This window comes from Protopterus annectens, chromosome 1.part1 (assembly GCF_019279795.1).
Source record: "Protopterus annectens isolate FY-2018-M chromosome 1.part1, PAN1.0, whole genome shotgun sequence".
NCBI lineage: Eukaryota > Metazoa > Chordata > Ceratodontiformes > Protopteridae > Protopterus > Protopterus annectens.
The window spans coordinates 993,350,389-993,375,933 of record NC_056726.1 but is presented as its reverse complement, the minus strand read 5'-3'; the positions used below and the strand labels follow the sequence as shown (position 1 = coordinate 993,375,933).

Here is a 25,545-nt window from a genome sequence, read left to right as displayed (position 1 = left end):
AAGTAATACATAAGCAGCCCAGCAAAAGTTATTATAAGATGCATTGACAATTTGTTAAAAAACGTAGGAAATGCAAATTACTTACAACACTACATGGTTACTGCCACCAAGTTGTATCTGACATGCATGCACTGACTTTGTTGAGTGGGAATATTCCCTTACCTGAATATGTGAAGGGTAGGATCATAGGAAGTTATTAGGTTAATGGCCCTAGGCCCCTTACAAGCCTAGCCAAGTTATACCCTTATTTCCATGATTAGAACCAATTGCTCCTGTCCAAGAGGGACACAAGTGGAACCCCTGGGTGAATTTACAGTTACCCATCCGGATCATCCAGATTGCATGTGAAGAGGACCAATGAGGTGCTCTGTTTGACATGAAGTGGGAATCCATTCCAAAGGTGTAGTAACCTCTGGGAGACAAATTTGTCCCTCCAGCAGGTTCTGTTAATGTTACATACCAGGTTAAGGTCTTTAGAGCGAGTAACCCGTGTACCATTTGACTTACAGATATGCAGCATTTCCAATAAAGCAGGGTCAGAGATTGCCTTATATGCAAGGCAGAGATCGCCTCTGAGTAGTCTGTATGAAACAGAATAAAGTGACAGTGATTTCAGATGATCCACATGGGACAGATGCTGAAGACCTTGAATTTTCCTTGTGAGGAACCTTTGTGGTTTCTTCAATTGTTGCAGGTGCTTGGAAAGGTATATACCAAAAGGGAAGTTGTACTCAATTATTGGCCTGATGACGGATGAGTACAGAGAGGTTATAACTTTTTTTTTCTGGAAACAATGCCCTTACGTATGAGATGAGCAATATAGAATGCCCTTCTTTCCACTGTGGAGACATGGTGATCTAAGGTAAGTTTACGTCAACCTGTGTGCCCAGGTCTCTCAACAGTGAGTGTGTACTTAGGGTGTTCTTATTGATGTGGTAGTTAGCAGGAACACTGAACTTACAGAAAGGGGTGATAATACATTTTTTGCATTGAGTTTAAGGCCATGACTTTGGCACTAATCATTTGTTTGTGTAAGACCCTCTTGTACGATGTTGACATAATTTGGAGATTCTATGACCACTCCCAGTTTGCAGTCATCAGCAAACTTTGTCAGCCATAGACCTTTAGTTTTAGCTTGTACTTCGGAGAAATAGATTCCAAACAGTAGGGGTCCCAGGACTGACCCTGTGGAATACCACTGGTTACAAGTCTGTTGTTGGAGGTGGATTTGCCTATTTTGGCTATATGGGTTATATCAATGAACCAGTTAGTGACCCATCTAATGATATAAGGGTTGATATCTAGCTGGGTGAGTTTGTCAATGATGACTGAGTTTAGGATAGTGTCAAAAGCTTTAGCTAAGTCTAGGTAGGCTGTATGCACAGATTTTCCCTTGTCCAGGGCCTTGGTGACTGTCTCAAAGAAGTCCACCAGGTTTAAGAGGCATGATCTCCCTTTGACAAATTCAAACTGAGTTGGGTCAAGTGTTTGGAGATTACCTATATCTTTGTTGATAAGGTCCATGATAATTCCCTCCATTGCCTTGCAGATACTGCTAGTTAGGCTAAAAGGTCTATAGTTCCTGGGGTCAGTGGAAGCACCACCTTTGTGCAAGGGGATAATGGTGACCGTTTTCCATCCAGCTGGGATGAAGCCAGACCTTAGACTATGATTGAAAAGAGTAACCAATGGCATTGCTAATTCTTGTTTGAGCCCATGAAGGACACAACTTGGGATGTTATCAGGTCCCATAGCTGCTGTGTTTTGGCCTTGGAGAGGGTGTTTATTACCTGCACTTTAGAGATGAACAGTAGAGAGCAGGTGGTAGGGATGTCATGGGTATGTGTGTTGGGGACAGGGGAGTGAAGTTTTCACAGAACCTTTTGGCTAACAGGTTAGCTATGTCCACAGGCTCAGTATATGTGGTATCATTAACTACCAGTTTGGCACAAATCTGGGTCTTTCCTTTTAGGTTATGGATTTAACTAAAGAACACCTTATGGTTGTCCTTAATTGAGGAAGCAAATATGAATTCATAGTTTGCTTTGGAGGACTTCACAACAAGTCTTATTTGCTTGTTTAAGCTGAGGATGGAATGTTTCCAGTTTATAGATCACTCCTACTTACTCTTAGACAGCAATTTCTTCCTGTTATTGTAAAGCCAATTAATGGCAGTTGTCTGCCAGGTTTACTCTTCTTTGAGGAGCTTGTTTTGATCCTATTAGGTACAGCCAAAACAATGTAGTTATACAGGTGTTTGTATAAAGTATTGGTGTAGAACTCGGTATAGTTCCCATTTCCATCTGAGGAGGGAGATGCAGTAAAGCTATTTATACCATCCTGTAAGAGGTTATAATCTGCTTTGGAGAAGTTTTTTAGTTTAGTTGCTGCTGGTTGGTGGGGGGGGGGGGGGGGGGGCAGGTGTGATAGTCACTTCGAAGGAGACTGATTTGTGGTCAGATCTCACTAGGGAAGACCTCACAGTGGGGGTGCTACAGTGGTCCCCCATATCGGTAAGCACCAAATCCAGGATGTTGGCAGCTAAAGTAGGGGTGTCAACCAGCTGGTCCAGTGCATTGGAGTTAACAAAGTCAAGGAACCTTTGGGCAAGTGAGTTAGAGCACAAGTAATTTACCCAGTCAATGGATAGATGGTTAAAGTCGCCCAAAACCAGGTTGTTCGATGTATCTTGACAGACTTAACTAGACCCAAATAGGCAGAGTGCATGTCCAGATTCATGGAGGGATTCCTGTAGTTGGTAATGACTTGAATAGGTGTCTTACCAACAGTTAATTGCACCTGAATTGCAGGGAATCATACTTTTTAACCAATCTGGAGGTGTATTTATCTTTAATGAATATCGATACACTGCCTCCTTTCATTTTCACACCTTCAGTTTGTGGTCTGAATGTGTGGAAGGAGGTACAGCCTGGTATGGTTGAGGTGCTCTCCACAGCCTTGAACCAGGTCTCTGTGACTGCACAAATGTCTAAGTCTTCCAAGGTGACGACTGCTTCCAGTGAGTTTACTTTCATGTTAAGACTCTTAGCATTTCGCAGCATAACCTTAAGGTTGTTTTTAGATGTAGTAGGATTATCAGTAAAATTAATGTCTGAATGGGGACAGCTTTTATCAAAGCACAGTCCAACAAACAAAATACACACCGGGTCTATATCATGTTGTCGAACTCCTAAAAGTTTGAACATCATATGTTCGACACCATATGATTGAACTTTTAAAAGTTTGAACGTTTCAATGGAGATCTCTGTACAGTGCAGAATGAGAAGAGTTCCCTTTTCTGCATTGTAGTGTGATCTCGGAGTTGGTATATTTAAAGAGCGGGGGGTGCACGGGGTTCCCACCCTGCTTAAACCGTTCAGGTAGGTTTTTTCTTTGTTTTTTTTTTTTATTACATTTTCGAACTTTTAAAAGTTCAATCATATGGTGTCAACCATATGACGTTCGAACTTTTAAAAGTTTGATTATGTAATATAGATGCACACACAGCAGCTCCACGCATGCATACAGGCAAGACATTTGTTAAAGCAAGTCCCCTTATCACACAACTAGTAAATCATACTGTTTCTCGAAGTCCTGCAAAGGAACTGTATACAGTACACCTCTTAAGGTAACAGTAAGACTCAAGAACACTGAGAACAGTCGAATTTATAGGTTTGCTCTAGGCGGTACTTTTTAATTTAGTGCTACTTTCCTGATTGTTGTTGCACTGTAATCTATTAGTAGCCTACTCTCTTTTATAATACATAGTGCATGATTTGAAGGGTCAGTGGTTAGGAAAACAGGAAGACCATAGCTCTACTCAGTTATGAGTCTCTTCAGTTAGGAAAGGGACAGCAGTCCCTTAGTAGTTATCTGCTGAGATGTCAACATGCACTTTATGTATATATGTAAGATCTGTCCATTAACTAGTTCATTTGTACTTAAACTATCCATCCTGATGTGTTTCTATGTATTAAAGCATCTAAACAAAACTCCAAGCCTTCTTATTATTTGTATTAGAGACGAACGAGTGACATGGTGTTAGAAGCATTATATCTAAAAGGACAGGCACCAGAAAAGGGCATGATGCTAAAAGAGGTTTGGAGAAAACAATGTTTGTGCAGTGTTGCAGTAAGGCATATTTTGCAAAGTACAGCCCTTGCAAGGCATATTTCACAAAGTATTTTGAAGAGTTTATTGTGCATTTGAATGTTGTTATAAGAACAGTTTTTTCATACATGACTACAAGGGCCCATATTTTTAGTGTGTTTGTGTATGCTTTGTGGGCATGACAGATGGATTTTGAAAACCCAGTGCACTTGTGTTTGATCATAATATTGCTGAGAAATGCAGAGTGTTTGAGCAAGAGTATGATATTTTCATACAGGCTGCATTTTCTGATAAAGATGATCATACAAAGGCATTTATTCTACTTAATTTAGCTGGGTAAGAAGCTATAGAAAGAGAATGTTCATTTGTGCATGCACCAACTGTCTATGCTGGAGACGGGGAAAACCATCATATTGTTGTACCGGCTGAGTCAAGGGAGGACCCAGAGTGCTTAAAACATAAATTTAGAGAAATGTGTAACCCCCAGACAGATGTTACAATGGAAAACCACTTATTTTTTTACAAGGGATCAAAAGCCTGGTGAAACTTTTGCAGCATATATAACTGACCTGATTAATAAAGCTAAAACGTGCAGATGTGGTGATTTAAGGGATGAGTTGATAAAAGACAGACTTGTGTGTGGTATAAAAGATGATGCCGTGAGAAAGATTTTGCTTTGTGACAGTGATTTAACTTAGAATAAGGACATTGAGATCTGTCAGATATATGAGCTCACAGAAAAACACACAAATATGCTTACAAATGACGTGCACAAAGAAGACCATAGGCAGGCTTTAGCGTAGTATATCTTAATATCCGCTTTCGTACAACTTCGTCAGAATATTCACTAAAAAGACTCAACAGTACATTTAAATACACTTCCAAAAGACAACTAATATTAATGACTACTTAAACAATTAATTAAAACCACACCATAATATATAAAAATAACCATTCAGTTTTCTATTCTCTAAAAACACTTAATATTTATATGTTCATTTAACCCAGGTGGAATGTCAGCACCAAGTTTAATCTGCCAAAATACATCTCTTGTTTCCACCTGTTTTTTTACAATCCCCCCTCTTTTATCAACACTAACCTATTCCAAAACAGTAAAACAAAACGTTTTAAAATTATTACAGACTTTGGAATGCTTATATAAGGCATTGTTTCCATCTTTTCCTTTTATAGCATTCAAATGCTCTTTAATTCTGTTACGTAACCTTCTAGTAGTCATTCCTACATAAAATGAGTCACAACCTGAACATAGTGCAATGCATATCATACCTGTAGATTCACAATTATACCTAGAAGTAAAATTTAAATTGTACGACAAATGAGACAACATAACAAAAAGTCCCTCAAAAATATCCATATGAATGGAACACATGTTACATTTATAGGTCCTGTACTTTTGTTGGTCAGAGTCATCTGGACTTTAGTATCAGAGCTTTCTAACAATTGTTTTAAACTATAATCCCTAGTAGTAACACATTTTGGAGTCTTACCTAAGATCTGTCCTAATTAATTATGTCTATTAATAATTCTCCAGTTGTTACTAATAATATTCCTAATTCCAGGGGCATCTACTGGCACATCTAAAGTACAAAGGGGAATGTTACAGTTGACTACCTGAACAGGTCTATTAGATTTATTTACAAAGCCATACAATAATATTGGTGGAAAAAGGGTACCCCACTTGCCCTGAATTTCTTTGGCTGTCGTATCTAATAGACTTGATGGGTAATCCCTACCTAAGAAAAGCGAATTGATGAATTCAACTTCCTTTTCAAATGCTTCGTCATTACTAATCGTACGTGAAGCTCTAATATATTGTCCTCTAGGTATGTTACATTTCATGTACCAAGGGTGATTACTTAAGCAATGTAAATAACTGTTAGAAAAAGTAGTTTTTCTATAGATGTTACTTTCAAAACTCCTGTTAACAGGATCCCATACCAGTTGTACATCTAAAAAATTAACAACATGTCCACTACCTCCTAACGTAAAAGACAAAAAACTTGAGGTTTCATTCAAATGTCTCAAAAAATATTATCAATTTGTCCTTCCAAGGCAAATAACAAATCGTCAACAAACCTGTTATAAAACTGAATATTTTTCAATTCTTGCATGTTAGGTAGCAGTTCTGTTTCCCACCAACCAAGCACAATATTTGCATACACTGGGGCAATAGTTGCCCCCATAGCAACTCCCCTCTTTTGTCTATAATATTTGTCATGGAAAAAGAAATAATTATTTTCTAATACCAACTCTAAAAGCCTACAATAAATCTGTATCTTGTCCCCTGTTAGCTGACCATACTTGCAGAAATAATCATTCAGGAGACACGATACAGGTTTATTGTAGGCTTTTAGTTTGGGGGCAACTTTCCTGTGATGCTTCAGAATTTGGTCTTGGTGCAGTTATTCTTCAAGAGGGTCAACCTTTTGCCTGTGCATCCAGAACTCTAACCCTAACTGAAATGCAGTATGCTGAGATAGAGAAAGAGCTTTTAGCAATTGTGTTTGCATGCTCGAAGTTCCATGATTATGTTTATGGTAAACCTATCCAGACTGAAATAGACCACCGACCTCTAGTCACTATATTGAGAAAGCCTATGCATTCAGCTCCAGCCAGACTGCAAGATACGATGCTGAGATTGCAAAAGTACAACTTCAGTCTTGTCTACAAGAAAGGCAAGCTTCTTTATCCTGCTGATACATTATCCAGATCGCAAAGCAATACCACTGAACAGAGCGAAAGTCAAGGTTCTCATTCAATAGATGATTTTGAAGTCATGGAAGTGAGTAATTTTTCTTCTACACATCTTGATGAGCTGAGAGATCACACAGCTACAGATCCAGTTTTACAGAGGCTCAACCACTTTATCAATCAAGGATGGCCAAAGCAATCTAGTTTACTTCAAGAAGTGCAAACTTATTTTCCATACAGAGATGAGATTTTGGCTGACAAAGGTATCATTATGAAAGGGCCAAAAGTAATTGTTCTCAAGTCCTTACAACCAGAGTATATTACTATCTTGTATCATGGTCACCCAGAAATCAAATCTACCAAAAGAAAGGTGAGACGACTAGTATTTTGGCCTTCTATGTCGCAAGACATTAGGAGAGCACTATTGCCTTGTACCATGTGTAATAGTATAAAGCCACATCAACAGAAGGATCCACTTCAGCTCAACCAGATTCCGGAATTACCTTGGTTGACAGTAGCCACAGATATCTTCGAGTGGAATGGTCAACATTATTTGGTGCTGTTAGACTCTTACAACAATTGGTTCAAGAGTGACTTGCTTCCTAATCTAGCATCCAGTACAGTCATTACTAAGATGAAGCATCATTTTGCAGTCTATGGTAGTCTGCGCAAAGTTATTTCTGACAATGGCAGGCAATTTACAAGCCAGCAGTTCAAATGATTTGCTGAAGAATGGGACTTGACTCATGTCACAAGTATTCCAGGTACCTGCAGTCAAATGGTTTGGCAGAACGCGCAGTGTAAAGTGCAAAACAGTTACTTGAGAAATTGAAACGAGATAATAATGATGTTTTCCTGAATCTCTTGAATCTCAGAAATGTTCCTTGTGATAAACATCTTGGTTCACCTGCTCAGAGACTTCTGTTGAGACAAACCCGAACCACATTACTGATCAGTAGTTAATTGTTGGTTCAATGTGTCAAGAACAACAGATCAGTAAAAGCCAATCTGTTGAAACAATGCCTATCCCAGAAGTCCTACTATGATAAAACCAGTAAACTGCTCAATCCATTACGAGAGGGAGAAGTGGTAAGGATGCAAACGTCTAAAGGCTGTGATCAGATTAGTGTCATGAAGAATACTGGTCCAGAGCAGAGAGCAATTTTCAGGCAGAATCAGAAACATTTGAGACCAGTGTCTGAACCTATACTACAGCAGATAGCCTGTGAGAAAGATTCTTTATCTCAGAGTGAGTTGTCCGGTGTTCCAATTCCAGAGGAAGTTCCAGAGGACATTCCCATTCCTATGACAAATCCAGAAGTTCCTGATACGGGTTGTGCACCTCAGACTGTCCCTGTTGCTAAATTTAGTCCCAACTGTTATGTTATAAGATATGGTTGAATCTCTAAACCCTGTAGCAGATATGAAGCAACTAGACATGAACATTGTGTTTTGTTCCAGATGTATATAGTAATGCATGCCTAGATCTGCTGTTGTTTTGCATAAAGGGCAATCTTTCTAAGAGGGAGGATGTAGAGCAATATATGTGTATATACCTTTAAGAAGCTATCCAAGGGCTTGCACAAGTGTATAAATACTGAACATGTGCACGTCTGACTGCCATTTTGTAGCTAGCTGCTGGGATAAAACATGTATGTATGTAACGTCTGTCTGTTAACTAGTTTGTTCGTATTTAAAGACGTTGCTATCCATCCTGATGTATTTCTGTGTATTAAAGCATCTAAATGAAACCCCAAGCCTTCTTATTATTTGTATTAGAGACAAGTGAGCGACATTATCCTTACTGCACTTTCCTTACCTGACCATGCTGTGACTTCCTGCAGACACTGATGAATGAGAATTTATGTTAAGAATGCAGGAGCTCACACACAGCATGACTGAGGAAGGAAGGGCACTTCAGCAGATGATATTTGGTAGTGAAGGTGCAGTGTAGGGGGAAGCATACAGGCCTCAGACAGTGTACCTTGTTGTCTCAGAATGTAAACAAAATTACTAACCTGATTAAAAAGTACAGTTTGGTTAGGAAGACTAAAAAGCACTCCTCTGATCTGTGGTTTATACAGGAGATCCATCCGGAAGTTACTGAGCATCTCAAGTATCTATCTGTTTGAAGATAACACCATATGTTTGCATCAGCTTGGCTGAGTTTCCAGGTGGTTGTGCTAACACAAACTAGCTATTTGGTTCAAATACCTGGATTCATCTGTGCTTGTCAGTGCATGGGCAAATTATTTCTAGATATTTCAGTTTTACTGGATACTTTGTTGGACAACAAATACTTGTCTACTGTCAGTTGCACTTTGAAACACAGCCATTACCTTTGCCCATACCTTTCAACTGTTCAAATATTCAATGAAATGTGCAGATTTTTGCCTCAGACTTTGGTGTGCTCCTCATAAAATTTGCGTTTTTCTACCAGATCATTAAAGATTTGAGTTACTAAATAATGACATATAAAGTTTCAGACTTCATATCCTTCAGAAAAATGCATGCTAATACAAAACCTTTCATGTAAGCACTTCTCTAAGCTTCTAAGAGCAATATGTAAAACCGGTCCCTGATTTGGGGCTTTTGCTCCGCATCACCCTTATTTTTGACATTGTCCAGATTTCTTACACTTAGAGGTTGAGAGGCGTTCCTCTGCCTTTCTATACAGCATTTACATCACTGAGCACAGACAAAATATGAGGACATTCCATAGCTGAGTCTCCTATTATTACTAACGGTATCACGTTTTTGAATTTTTCTGAGCTCATATTTAGCTATACATCTCAGGTAATTGCTTCCTACATGACTTTCTACTATAAATGTTTGCATTATCAATATACAAAAGGCTACAAAACTGTTAATATATGATATTGTTTCATAATAGTACTTACAAGGTAAATCTGTTGTAACTGTATTGCTTTTGGTATTTACTAGAGAATTATATGTCAGCTATTTTATTGGCTACTTTTTAATATTTTTAGCATTCTAAGTACTGTTTTTCTGTAAACAATTATAAGCACAATGCCACTTTTGCAAATACTACTTTCATGAAGTGCTTAGCCCATTAGTAATTGAAGTTCCTTGATTTTATACATGCTTAATAAGCTCTTTAAAGAGTAGCTGGCTAATCAGTTACTACTTTGTGGCTGATCTGCTTCCAGCAGAGTGGAAGGAACTAACCATGCCCTTCCCAAATTCACCTGTCATGTCTGTGCACCTGGAAATGGCACAAATGCCAGTTTCATGTCTTTGCACTTGGAGATGGCAAATGCTGGTATCATGTCTGTGTACCTGGAGATGGTACAAATGACGCTATCATGTCTGTGCACCTGGAAATGGCACAAATGATGGTATCATGTATGTGCACCTGGCAACGAAGTTTGTGTGATGAGCGTAAGGACTTAAGATTTTTATAGGGGGTGATGAGGCTAGTTAAACTTGGAGTATTGGAAGGTTTATAAAGAATGTTGTGGGCAATGGTTAGTTGGTGAAATTTAATCAGGTGTTGGAGCTCTAACCATCCTAGCTGGTTTAAGTTTATACAATGGTGGGTTCGAAATGGGTTTTAGGACATTTCTAATTTGCTGAGATTATTCTTGGAGAGATTAGTAAAAATGGGTGAGGCATAAAGGAGTGCAGAGATCAAATGAGTGTGAGCGATAGTAGTTTTAGCAGTAGGGGAAAGGAAGCATTTAATCCAGTAGAGAGTGCCAATTCTTTTGTTGACAGTCTTTATAGCATTGTTGATGTGGATGTCGAAGTTCAGATTATTGTCAATGGTGACCCCTAGTAGTTTGGTGGTGGAGTCTGGAGATATTATAGTACCATTGGTGGATGTCACAGAGAAATGAAGAGGAGAGGACTTTTGAGTAGGAGTGAAGAGGAGGAGTTTGGTTTTCTTTGGGTTCAAAAGAAGGCAATGCTGAGTGAACCATTGTTCAACTATATTGAATACCTTCTGGGTGAGAGAGTGAAGGTCATGGGAGGATATAGCTGAGCATAATAGTGTGGAGTCGTCAGCATATTGTATGCAAGTGGCTTGTGGGATAGCTAGATGAAGGTCATTAATAAATATAGAGAAAAGAAGAGGTCCTTGTATGGACCCCTGAGGGACACCTAAGGTAACGGGTAGATGGGTGGATAAAGTGTTATACCAAAGTACTGCTTGCTGTAGTTTGTCAAGGTAGGATTGGAACCATTTTATGGAAAGTGGGTCTAATGACAGAGATTTTAGTATGTTAATGAGAATCTGGTGATTTACCATGTGAAATGCTTTAGACAGGTCGATAAATAGAGCAGAAGAAAGATTATTCAGGTTTTGGTGCCTGTTAATGTAGTCAGTAAAGGAAAGGAGGGCAGTGGTAGTACTGTGTGAAGGTCTGAAACCATGTTAACAGTTGGAAAGTAAATTGTTTTCGATTAAGTGGTGGAGTAGTTGCTTATGGATACATTTTTCCAGAATTTTAGCTAAAGGCGAAAGTAGGGCAATGGGGCGATAGTTTGATAGCTCAGTGGAATGTCCACCTTTATGTAGGGGGATAATATGGGAGACTTTCCATAAGGTGGGAATGTAACCTTCAATAATAGTTCCGTTGATCAGTATGGAAATAGGATAGGCAACAGCCTTGGATGATAGTTCTAGATATTCAGAAGGCAGTAGGTCTGCAGAAGGGGAGCATGGTTTCAGTTTATTCAAAAGGGTTTGGATAAATGTGGTTGGGACAGGCTTGAAATGAAAAGTGTGGGGTGGGGTAGAGGAGTATGAAGGTAGTGTGAAGGTATTATGTGATAGTTGACTAGCTAGTGTTTGGATAGCATCTGTAAAGAAGGTATTGAAGGTATTAGCTGTATGGATGGGATTTTTCCTGTCTGTATTTTGAGGGTTTGGCGTAGTGGATTGACCTGGGTGGAGTAACTGCTTAATGCTAGCCCAGAATTTTTGTGGGTTGTTGTGATTAGGTTGTTGATATTGTAAATAGTAGTTTTGTTTATCAGAAAGTATGGCCTTCTTAGTGTCATTTCTTATCTGTCTAAAGGTTTGTTGGTCAGCAGGGTTTTTAGTCATTCTCCATTTGGCCCAATGTTTATTTCTGAGATGAATTTTGTGTTTGGTTTCATAAGAAAGCCATGGGGCAGACTTGGCCTTAATTCTAATAGATCTGGATGGAGCGTGGTGATTAAGAATGGCAAGGAAGGTAGAATTAAAGAAATTAACGGCTTCATCTAATGGAAGTTGTTTTAAGGGAACCCAATTGCATGCTTTTAGTTCCATTTGGAATAGATCAGGGTTAAATTTCTTTTTGGATCTAATATGTCTGATAGAGATTGGAGTAGGGATGTTGGCTTTTTGTCTGGTGATGTAGGTAAGTGAGTGGTCACTTACATCATCAGGGAGGGTTCCTGAATCATAGTAGTGAGTAGGATTGTTTGTGAGAATCCAGTCTAACATGCTTGCTTTCTTGTTAGCTTTATTTATTCTGGTGGGGGAGGTAATGGTTTGAGAGAAACCATATATGTTTATGTGGGTGGTAGGAAGACTATTGCAATAGGAACTCTAGTCTAAATTTATATTCCCTAGGATTATGGTTTCTTGAGGCAGGTGTTGGGATAGCCAGCAGAGGATAGTTTCCATGGTGGCTATGTTATTACTTGGGCGCAGATACATACAGATACTATAGATTGATTTAGCATTGTTAAGTTCAAGTTTAGAGATGAGAATCTCAGTATTGGAATCTAGGGGTAGATTACAGTTGTATGTTGTTAATTGAAAGGCAGATTTAAATAGAATAGCAACCCCACCACCTTTCTTAGCTACTCTGTCAACTCTTAGGTTATTATATCCAGGTGGGATAATTTCATTATCTTTGATGACAGGTTTTAGCCATGTTTCTGTTAGGCAGATAACATCAAAGGAGAGCATGGAGTTGAGTCACTTTGTTGTTAATACTACATATATTAAGATGAGCTAGTAGGAGAGAGTTAGAAGGTTTGGTAAGGGGATAATTGCTTGATTGATTATGGTTATGAAGAGAGATAGGGGTTGCTGTTGGGCCAGGGTTAGGTTGAATATCACTGTCCTTTACTGTGAGGAGTTGTACAAGATAGCTTGGGTTAGGGAATTTGCTGTATAGAAGTAACACTCTTTTGAGATATAGTGTATTATATTTAATGTGTAGTGTTCTATGATACATTGCATGTAGGTAGCTAGGTGAGCATGTTATGTTTGCATGGGCATGCAGGTGTGGTAAGGGTTGAGAGTTGGTTTGTTGGACATGGAGCTGGAGATGGCACAACTGCCGGTATCATGTCTGTGCCTGGAGATGGTACTAATGATGCTATCATGTCTGTGCACCTGGAAATGGCACAAATGACAATATCGTGTCTGTGCACCTGGAGATGGCACAAATGACGGTATCATGTCTGTGCCTGGAGATGGTACTAATGATGCTATCATGTCTGTGCACCTGGAGATGGCACAAATGACGGTATCATGTCTGTGCACCTGGAGATGGCACAAATGACGGTATCACGTCTGTGCACCTGGAGATGGCACAAATGACTGTATCATGTCTGTGCACCTGGAGATGGCATAGGTAACTGCAGTTTATTGCTATAGCAAGGGAAGTCAGTACCCTGGGGCAACACACACACACACACACACACACACACACACACACACACACACACACACACACTTGTTAAGTCACCCCTCCTTTGCCAAATATTTAAAAAGAAAAATGTGTTACCTTGCAAGGTGTCATTTATAGACAGCTTTCAAACTGTCTAGTTCTGTTTATTTTTTAAAAGTAGCTTAACTTACCTTTAAAAAACAAGCCAGTTTGACAGAGTTTCCAAGCTGCATATTAAGCGATTGTGAAAGCAGTCACTTAATTGACAATATGTAAGCTGTCAAATATTCAGTGTTCCTTACAATATGGTATCTGGGGCAGGTGCTCTGCTTGTTCCACCCTTGCTATGGCACTGGTTCAATGAATGTGCATCAGAACATGAGATGCACAGATACAGTTAGTGCATATAATGTGAGTCTATGATGCACGCACAGGTTATACTTTTTGTAGGCATAATAAGAACTACAGGATGGGACAATTCAAGACAGTGGGCCTCACTTTAATGTATGATCAACTTTCTAGCATTTGGTAACACATCTCATTATGCCATCTTAAAATAAACTGACTAAGATATTTTAAGGATCTTTTCTTTTGAACTCCAATATGGATTCCTTTAGACAAACACAGAACTAGAATGCCCCACGTGCCAATAAGTAGGATCTATATATATCAGTTAATTTATGATTTATGAATCTTCAATTCCTGGATATTTTTCTAATTGTCTACACACCCTAGTTATCTGATGATCACACTGTGGACTAATGACCAGCCACCTAATGCATTTCTATGAATAGAACAGACTTCCATAGCTTTTACAAAAGGTCTGGTCATGAATCCAGCTGCCAGATGGTTTCCCAAGGCATTTCCTTTAAAGGTCATGTCCAAAGATCCCATTAAAAAAAGTGCTGCCCTGCTTGTGCAGAGATTCTGGTGCCATTTATGGCATCCACAGTTGCAGCAAGTGCATAAATTAATAAATAAATGTAAAATGTTACTTCACTCAGAAGCATGTTTTCTGCTTCCTGAATTAGTATCATCATATACTGCATTTCATGACAGTTGTTCTGGTTCAGGAACAAGAAAATCGTGAAATAAAGAACAAGCAAGAAATAAAAGCCACTCGACATGGTGGAGTAACAAATACACTTGAAAGTGAGTGTGGAGAAACTTTTATTTATAAAGAATTCAGCTGAGAGCTTTTGCTTTACATAAGTAAACTTATATACTTGGGTTGGGATGGTGGCCTAATGGTTAAGGTGTTTGCCTTACAAACACAAGGTGCAGGGTTTGAGTCTCACAAGGGATAATTGACCGGCTTACAATGGCTCACAAGGGCAGTTAGCCTAGTACTAACCTATGAACCTCTCTTGTACTAACCTAACCTATACCATAAAAGAGTTAAACAGGCTTTTTGTTAATAAAAAAAAATATTCAGCATAATTTTTGAGTAAGGAAAGACTAGAAAAGAGTGAGGGTTAGAAAGGTTGAGCACAGTTAAACAGCAGAGACAACAACAAAGGGGAAGCAAAAAGCAGTAACAGCATCAAAAAGAGGTGGACAGAAATGTTTATTTTATGTTGTGTTTGATAATGCTACTCTTCCCCACAGTCATAGCCGGCCTTAGGCATAGGCCAACTAGGCAGCAGCCTAGCGTGCCGCTGTAGCAGGGGTGCTTTTCCAGTAATCTGAATGCTGTAGCTAGACCAGGATAGGGGCACCAGGTGGTGGTAGCAGGGGTGCTGTGGAGACCTTTTGCCTAAGGCACCAGTTGACCAAAGGCCATTCCTGTCCACAGTCCCACACCAAAACAAAAACAGCACACCTGGAATGGCATCACAGTATTACCCACAGATGTCAGGCAACCAAAGAACATTGTGTGAGGTAAGATACTTTACAAGTTATTAATTTAATCTTTACAGATGAAACAAACAGAAAATAGTATGCAGTATGCAATCTAATGCATGTTGTAGCTACACAAAGGTGGAAATAGAATCACAGAGACAAATCCTGTTTATGCCTTTAGAATTAATAGTTAAATTATTTTTGGGGTCAGATAATTTAAATGAACTGATGGCCGATCTGAGAGACACAGTGAGCATCGCGTTATTACATTATGTCTCCTGAATTTCCCAGGTTAGCCTGTGCTTTATATTGTATATCTGATGCCACTTTCCCCTTTGGCCCAACATGCAAAATCCTTTCAGACGTACTCAGCTAATAGTTGTATACTTTGTGTCTAGGCCCACAGTTATAACAGACTAGCACAAGACAGCAGTGAGGTGGATGACTTGAGGTAGGGAGGGCAAGTAGTCTTACTTATCCCCTGGGTGTAACATCTATAGCTGCAGCTTGACAAATGGTTTGTGAATGAAGGAGGAGGAGGAGGAGGAAGCATGTTGGTGAAGGACAGCATTAAAGACATGAAAAACATGCCTGGCTATGTTAGTATAATTACTAAAGTTAAAGAAATGAACATATCACTCAAACCAGTCTTGTGAGACTGACGAAGTTTTTTTTCTCTTAGATTTCCAGTGTAAACTTTTCTTATAGGATGTAAATCAGTGTGCATCACACCATATGAGGACCACAGATCATTCATCTCCTGTTACAAATCTTTTTGCTGGCTGTTTAAGAAACCAACATGAACATGGGTTTTTTTATATGTCTGCTAGAGGTGAAAAAATTCTGTGCAGTAGAATATGTGACACTTACCCTGTCCATCATTGACCATATGGCCATTAGACCTCCAATTACATTTGCAATTCCACTACATTCTAAGGATACTGCAAGTGTAGCTGATAAAATGCAGCTCTGTAGACTATGCTGTGACTGTCTCAAAGCCAGAAAGCATTTGAATGCAAGGGATTAACAAGATCACCATGGAGGTGTGAACTATAATTAAGTGAATGCCTACAGTTTTAAAATGTATACTTCCAGAGTGAGGCACTAAAGCAATAAAGTTGGATTATGGATAGAAACTGTCTAACATTCAGTAAAAACTCTGAGAAAGACCCAGCTATGGTAGTGTCTTCACTGTGTAATTCTGTAAACTTTCTGTGTTGGAGGCCTATAGGATATATGCAAATAATCCCTTAAGGGCATACCAGTGTTTTAGCAGCATATCTTCTGAATTCCCATGACTTTACTATTAAATTCAGGCCAATAAATCATTTAACAAGCATGATCCATGTGAAAGATAGCACTATGACATAGCATCCACAAACAATCCCACCTTCCCTTAGGATTTGCACAGCTTAGTACCTTCTATTTTATGGAGTGTGCCCCTCCACAGCACAAAGCGAGACAAAATGTTCCTGGCTTCCAGCTGGAATCGTTTCCATGACTTCCTTTGGTTCACTTTCCATATCTCCCAGTTAGAAAGCACTGTCACCTTCTGCTGCCGTTGGATTCTGTTAAAACAAAGTACAACATTAACAAAACCTAATTCATTTGCAGAGAATTCAGCATCCAGGCTACCAAAACATTTATAGTGATTCTATCTGACAAAATAGGAGTGAGTGCCTGTGTGTTCCACTGTAACAGAAAAGTAGCATGCTCTGCTGGAGCTGTTGTGAGCTTCCCTAATAGTAGCTAGCTGTCTTATATAATTAGCAACAGGTGTTCTCTGAGAGAAGTCAGGACTACAGCTCCTGTCATATGCAGCGAGTTCTATGGAAGAGTTCTCTGCAATCCAAGCTAAAAGGTGCTTGGACTGATTCACCTGGAAATTCAGCTACCCCACTAAATCCTACCCTTCATTACTACCTATACCTACTAGTACAAGATTGTCAGCTGCAGGTGGCCCAAACAAGGACTCCTACATCTCTAGTTAATGTTGACCTGGCTAAAAGAAAGTGGGACAGCAAAAGGTATACATTCAGGTAGTCCAATGTTGTTGTTGGTGTTTTGGCTTTTCCCAGTTAGGGGTCGCCACAGCGGAACTCTGGTCCGCTAATGATTGGCAGTTAGTTTTTATGGTGTCGAGTCGCCAGCCCGACTCCCAACCTTCAACGAAGGCACGCCCATTCAACGCATGTCTTTCGAACGCCCACTTGACCGCGGGGAGGATATGCAGACTCCTAAAGCATTACATACTGTACATACTGCAATCTTCTGCTAATATGTGTTTGGGATGCAGCAGGTGTGTGTTCAGCTCACAATAGCCAGTATTCCTGACACTATTACCCAGTTATTTATGTTATTTACTATATGTTAACTAGGATAATCACCTGATCTAAAAAGGACCTACTTTAGTCATGGCCTAGGCTAAAGACAAAAGGTACATGCATATGTCAGTATACAGGCATAAACAAATCAACACATTTTATGTAATAGTGGTAGATTAAATAAAATAGTATAATACTAAAGGAACAGAAGTAATCAAGAGACATAATAAGGCTGTAATATAACATCTGCTAAAGGTATACCAGGAGTATAAAAGCTGCAAACTCAGCTGCCTTTGGCTATCATTCATGCATTACTACCAAACACTTGTAGACAGAGGTTGGGATTGCAGCAGCTGTGTGAACTCATCTACCTCTGTTAACAGCCCTGTACTAGTAGCTAGTCAAATGTCTGCTGTCTGTGGTCTGGAATGTAGTAGATCCAGCCAGCAATCCTACACATAGCCGGCCTTAGGCATAGGCCAACTAGGCGGCCGCCTAGGGCGCCGCTCTAGTAGGGGCACTTTTCCAGTATTTATTTGGTGCAGGTAGACCAGGATGGGGACACTGAGTGTTATGGTAGGGGGCGCAGTGGAGCCCTTTTGCCTAGGGCACCAGTTGACCTAAGGCCACTCCATTCCTACATCATTAAGATTATTAACGATAACGAAGGTCTTGCTGATGTAGGTTTGAAATGTTTGAGTTGTGAGGTCAGTTACCCTTGGTCAGCAGTCCTACAGCATTAAGTATTGAAACACTTGTTTACAGATGCAGTAGCAATAATTTCAGTTCCTCTAGCCAGCACTCTGCATACATAATTGTCTGCAGGTCTCTGTCTCTCCGAGGACTAAGTATAAACAGGAACTGCCTTCTTCCCCAAGAAACAGCGCTCCTAAATCTTACAGTGATTCTTTTTTGGATAGGCTGGGACAAAGACATCTGGGAGTAGTCCTATGCAATAACATATCATCACTGAGACAAACATCTGCAAATACAGGAAATTTTGAAGCTGCCTGAGAATTCTCTATCCCTTTTATTAATAACAGCTATGGAATAAAATAGTATGAAAAATGTTCAGGATACACAATGCAGTACTGGAGGAAAATAAGAAAAAACAAAATTGAAAGGCTTATCAACTGCACTGTAAGATGACATTCGACAGTCACTGCAAATAAATGCAAACTACAGCACTTGGGCTACAGGAATCTAGGCCAACAGGTAAACAAAAATAAAATTAGATGAAATACAGCAAAATGGCCTCTCCAGTCACCTAAACAACCCAATTATGTGCTCTGATTCAATACAAGACTTCAACCATCATCATTAATCATCATCAACCTCCCTTTTTCTTATTTTATGCATGGGGTCAGACTTCAAACATTTATCAGTATATTCCACGATAACATAAAGCCATATCAATACTTCCCTTATCTAATCAAACACCCTTCTTTTTGGGATCATTTATAGATCCTAGTTAAGTAAACATTACTGAGCTGGACAAATAGTTAATATAAACCATGAAAACCTAGAATGCACTGAAACAAACATTAACTACATAATCTAATGTAAAAGCCTAGAGGGCCAAACAAAAACGTAAAGGTGTGCACCACATAAAATCTCCTAAGACCTTCAGCCACCATACATCTTACCTTAGAATTACCATCCAGAAATTTCAGTTCCTAATAGACGAAGGTGCTCTGGGAATACAGGTACAATGTCAACAAGTAAGCAATAGCACAGAAATTCTGTATGTGTTATTGATATAGTGCTGCCCACCTGACATCTCAGATGCTCAGGTAAGAGCTGCCCTCTCCAAAGCAAAAAACACAGCATCAATGGGACCAGACGGTGTCCCGGGCTGCGTTCTACATGAACTCCAAGAAGAGCTAAACCCAAACATAAAACTACTGTTCAATCTCAGCCTTACTACAGGATATGTGCCCAAAGAGTGGCGTACAGCAACAGTGGTCCCTCTCCATAAAGCTGGTGCCTCAACGGATCCTGAAAACTATCGCCCCATAAGCCTGACTAGCTTGGTCTGCAAAGCTATGGAAAGGATCATCATGGACCTCATAAATAAAGATATTGGGGACCTACAGACACTGGATCCTACCCAGTTCGGCTTTGTTAAGGGCAGATCCTGCCTCTTAAACCTGGTTGATTTCTTTGAAACAGTCACCAAGGCCATTGACGAGGGGAAGGTGGTCCACACAGCCTACCTGGACCTCGCAAAAGCCTTTGATACAATACCCCACTCGGGCATTATAGATAAGCTCACCAGCTTAAATATAAACCCCTATGTCACTAGATGGATTGCAAACTGGCTCAAGGACAGAACCCACATGGTTAGAATTGCTGGAGCCATGTCAGACTCCAAACCAGTTACAAGTGGTGTCCCACAAGGCTCAGTCCTGGGACATCTCTTGTTCGGTATATATTTCTCGAAGGTACAGGCCAACATGGAAGGACTGTGGCTGACCAAGTTCGCAGATGACTGCAAACTGGGCGCCATAATCGACTCTCCAGCCGACACAAGCATCCTCCAAAAGGGCCTCATAGAAACAGACAACTGGTGCCAGAGCCATGGCCTCAAGCTAAATGCCAAAAAGTGTATAGTCATCCCCTTTGGCAAAAATAAAGTGCCCACAAATTACCACATAGGTGGTAATCCATTAAGTACAGAAGAAGTAATTAGGGACCTGGGGACCCAAGTTGATAGCAATCTCTCATTTGACAACCACGTGGCCAAAGTGGTTAGAAAAACATTTTAAATAGCCCACCTAATCATGAAGGGATTCACATCTAGATCAGGGGAGGTCATCGTGCCTCTTTACTCATCCCTCATCAGGCCCATAATTGAGTACAATGCCCCTTTTGGGATGTACCTTACCAGACACCTACAGCAACTGGAAAGACCCCAAAAGTACCTCACCAAGAGGATGAAAGGGCTCAAACAGATGCCATATGCTGCCCGGTTAAAGAAACTTCAGCTCTACTCAGTGGCATACTGCCTGTTCAGAGGCGATCTGTGCCTGATGTATAAAGCCATGTCCAACCCTGAATTAATGGACATGCTGCACCTAAAAAATCCAAATCCCATCGAGCTACGTGCTCAAGAGACTCTACAAAAGGGCCTTACAGAAACAGATGCTTGGTGCCAGAGCCATGGGCTCAAACTCAATGCCAAGAAATGTATAGTTATCCCCTTTGGGAAAAAACATGTATCCAAGAATTACCATATAGGTGGCAGTACACTAAACACCGAATGTTTGATAAGAGACTTAGGGGCACAGGTGGACTGTGGTCTCACCTTCGATAACCACATCGCCACAACAGTCAGGAAATCCTTCTATGTGGCACACCTCATCACTAAGGGCTTTTCATCCAGAAAAAAGGAGGTCATTGTCCCACTGTACTCATCCCTCATTAGACCCATTATAGAATACAATGCCCCGTTTGGTATGTACCTCTCAAGTCATCTGCAACAACTGGAAAGGCCACAGAAATATCTCACTAAAAGAATCACAGGCCTAAAGCAGATGCCCTACGCTGACCGCCTTAAAAAACTCCAGCTATACTCTGTCGCATATCGTCTACTCAGAGGCGATCTTTGCTTAACATACAAGGCCATGTCAAACCCAGAGCTGTTGGACATGCTACACTTAAAGAAATCCCAATCCCTCAGAGCCACACGCTCCAGGGATCTAAACCTTGTCATCACAATAAACAAAACATGCTGGAGGGATAGGTTCCTGACCCAGAGACTCCCCAGACTCTGGAATAGATTGCCCATACATGTCAAGCAGAGTGCCTCTTTGGTCCTCTTCAAAAGGAACCTTGAAGATTGGATGGGAGAAAGGAAATTCACCCCGGGGATCACATCAGTCGCCCTGCTAGACAGGGGTCCAGGGAAGTAAATAGTGTGGGAAGAAATAGCCAGGGAATTGTTATGGCTAGGCCTTCATAGTCCCTAGGGCTGATAGCCTAGTACCAACCTATGAACCTATTAACCTCAGCACTGAAATAAATAGGACATGCTGGAGGGACAGATTCATAACCCAGAGGCTCCCTTCACTCTGGAATAAAATCCTAGTCCAGGTTAGGCAGTCCCTCATTGACTCTCTTCAAGAGGAATCTTGATGAGTGGATGGGAGATCGTAGGTTTACCCCGGGTATCACTTCTGTGTCACTGTTAGACAGAGGCACAGTATACTAACCTCGAAAAAGGGCATAGCAAAACAAATTTAAAATGGGTGGCGAAAGCCAAACACATTCTGGCTAGGCTTATAAATGCCCTAGGGCAGATAGCCTAGTATGAACCTATGAACCTATGAACCTATATCTGAAACAGATTTGCAACATAATTACAACACTATGGCAACAGAACAAAAAGGGGATAAAATAAAGTCATATGGAACAAAGGATCATTTGTTGCTAAACAAAGCTATAATAGTGAGCTGTAAATTTATTTCTCTTTATTTTTTATTTTGGCATTTGTTAACTGGGATTGTCCGACTGAGCGTGAACCCTTTTTCAGCACAGGCCCAAGGAGAAAAGCTCCATAAAGTCTTTCAGCTTCTCCCGGTTAGGGGTCGCCACAGAGGACCTCCAGTCCGCTCATGATTGGCAGTGGACTTTTACGGTGATGAGTTGGCAGCCCGACACCCAAACTTCAATGAAGGCATGGCCATTCACACTCGCACCTACCTGCATGTCTTTAACATCACTTGATCGTGGGGAGGACATGCAGACTCCACACAGAAGGTGCTTCAGCCGAGAATCGAACAGGAGAACCTCTTGCTGTGAGGCAACAATGCTAACTGCTGCACCACCGCGAAGTTAACAAACGAGTCATAACAAAATCACAGTAGCAAAAGAAGCATCTAAGTTCACAATAGTGATAATACAGTCAAAAGTGTGGTACATGAGTATATATTTACAATAGGAGGTTTAGTTAGTATAAATCGCAGGATGTAATTAAGTATAGTTTCTAGTTTAAGAAATTCTTGAATCGGAAAACAGACAAAAGAATCAAAACAAAATCATAGTAGTTAAAGAAGCAATTAAATGCACAGTTGAGATAATGCAATCAAAAGTGCAGTACATGAGTATTTATTTACAGTAGGTGGTGTAGTTAGTATAAATCTCAGGATACAATTAAATAATATGAAAAAAAGACACTGTAAGTGGAGATAAGAGAGGCCAATGAGGAGGGGAAGAAAAAAGATCTTAGTGTGAAAGGGGACAGAGAGAGCGAAAGGATAAGGATGGGGGAGTGGTAGAGAGGGTGTAAGAAGGAGATGGACAGGAGAGTAAGAGATTTGAAAAGTTAGGTTGGGGAAGGGCAGGAGCAGGTCCATAGATTAAACAGGTAGTCTTTTTAAGATTTTTTGAAATTTTGAGTATTGGTTATAGTTCTGATGTTATGGGGAAATTTGTTCCAGGCAGTGGCAACACAGTAGCTATATAGGTGTTGACCAGTTATCCTTCTGGACTTATAGATTTCCAGGAGACACTGTTCAGAGCTCCAAAGTGAGTGACTAGGAGAGTAAGTGGACAGGAGAGAGGAGAGGGCAGTTAATGAGGCTGCTTTGTGAAGGAGGGAGTGTGTAAGTAGAAGTTGTGGAAGAAGGAGCTGGTATGGGAATTCTAGTAAAAAGGGAAAGATTACAAAAATGCATTTGATAGCATCCCACATTCATGGAAAATCAAATGCTTACAGATATATAACATACCCCCTACATTATTCAACCACATTCCAGGGAATATGAAGCAATGGTAAACTACTTTGCAGCTAAGCCACGACAAAGATCAAATTATTATCTTATGGGGATATTCCAGGGTGGTTGTTTGTCACCATTGCTGTTTTGCCTTGCCTTTAACCCATTGAGCTATTCACTTAATGGATTAGGCTATGGTTATAGTTTATGTAGAAACCAACCTTGTTTAAAGGCATCTCATCTACTCTTTGTGTTTTCCTGTTCATTAGACAAGACTCTTAAAGCACAACTACAAATGGTTAACACTTTCTCATATCATGCGTTCCGGCCCCAAAATCCGGACAATACCAAGAAAGGAGGGGTATCAGTCACCAAAGCCATTGAATAAGAATGGAATTTGGTCTTGATAAATGTTCCAAAGTGACATTTATAAAAGGAAAGCTGCAGCAACAACAGAATATGAATCTAGGATATGAATGTGATATAAAATAACTTGATCAGGAAGGATGGTATACATACATGAACAAATGCGAGCATACCTCAGTAAGAAATACTTCAGGAGAATAACACTAATATTGAAAACTGCTTTGACATACAAGAATAAAGTCCAAACTATACATCAGTTTGTTCTTCCTGTTCTAAATTAAAGTTTTGGTGTGATTGACTCGCCACAAAAAGCATTGAAACAGTTAGACAAGAAAACATGAAAAAATGTTTCATGCTTATCAAATGATATATGAAAAAGTAGAGTTGTGTAATACCTACCATAACAGTAGATGTTTGAATGATCACTGCTGTAGTAGCCTTAGTTATATGGGTTATATCCTGCTGAGGATATATGCGCTAGGCCAGCTTTCAAAGCTTCAGGACACATTCCATTCGCTGAAACTGTCAGGCAGTTTGAGCTGAGCTGATTAAAAGACAAGTTTGGGTGCAAAGCCCTTCAGAACTTTCTTGCCAGCAGAGAAGGGGAGGCTGAACTCTCAAAGGACAGTGCTAGGAATAACAAAAAAATAATCACTGCTGCAGTAGCCTTAGTTATATAGGTAGAATAACTTAGCTAACTACATTTGGAAGGTAGAAGGACAAGATTCCAGGAGCCCCTGGAGAATGTTCCACTCCCCTAAGCACACAACCTGTGATGAGAGACCTGGGTACACAACTTGACAACAATTTCACATTCAAGCATCATATAATAGCAGTGGTCAGAAAAGCCTTTTACTTTATTCATCTCATAAGTAAAGGGATTACATCCAGAATAAAGAAGGTTATTACCTCTCTGTACTCCTCCCTCATTAGGCCAATAATTGAGTACAACACCCCATCTGGTATGTGCCTCTCCAAACACCTGCACCAGCTAGAAAGACCACAGAAATACCTCACAAATTGAATCCATGGCATCCAACACCTGTCTTATGTGGACAGGCTGAAATCACTATCACTCTACTCGGTATCATGCAGATTGCTCAGAGGTGATCGGTGTCTCGCCTACAAAGTAATCTTGGAGCCTGCCCTACTAGAGATGCTCCATGTCCATAAGTCTAACTCCTCACACATTACCCAATTGAAAGGCCTAAATCTAATATGCAACATTAACAAAACCTTCTGGAGAGACAGGTTTGTCTCCCAGAGACTGCCCCATCTCTGGAATAGACTTCCCATACACATCAAACATAGTATGCTGCTGACCCTCTTCGAGCACAACCTTAATGAATGGATGGGAAACCACACATTTGATCCAGGGGTTCCATCTGTGTCCCTCATTGACAGGGTTGACAGGTGCTGACTGAGGTTTCTTTATTGGGGTAAACTCTTGGCTAGGCTTGTAAGGGTCCCAGGGCCATTAGCCTAGTAACCTGCTATGATCCTATGATATGATCCTAGCAAAGCTTGATGTGGACATAGAGAAGGAATCAAGTTGATAGTGCTTTGTAAATGTATGTCCAACAGACCAAGTAGCAGCTTCTAGAAAACTTCCAGAACACAACCATTTCTAAAAAGCCATATATGAAGCCAAAGCCCTAGTAGAGTGGGCCTTGACCCTGCCTGTAATAGTTTTGTTATAAGTATAACAAAAGGTAATAGCCTTAGAGAACTAGTCATTTGGAAATAGTCTGTTTTGACACAGATTGCCTCTTCTTACAATAATAAGAAGTGAACAAATGATCTGAAGATATGAAAGATTTATTTCTGTCAAGACAG

The 25,545-nt window shown here is 40.1% G+C and overlaps 1 protein-coding gene across 1 annotated transcript in view; it reads right to left on the bottom strand.

The window, feature by feature from the left end:
- TMC4 (transmembrane channel like 4) overlaps positions 1-25,545 on the bottom strand; it is a 666,263-nt gene that overhangs the window by 483,068 nt on the left and 157,650 nt on the right. Inside the window, exon 4 of the mRNA XM_044087548.1 lies at positions 16,722-16,870. Coding sequence (XP_043943483.1) covers positions 16,722-16,870 — 149 coding nt within the window. The remainder of the gene's footprint in view (positions 1-16,721; positions 16,871-25,545) is intronic.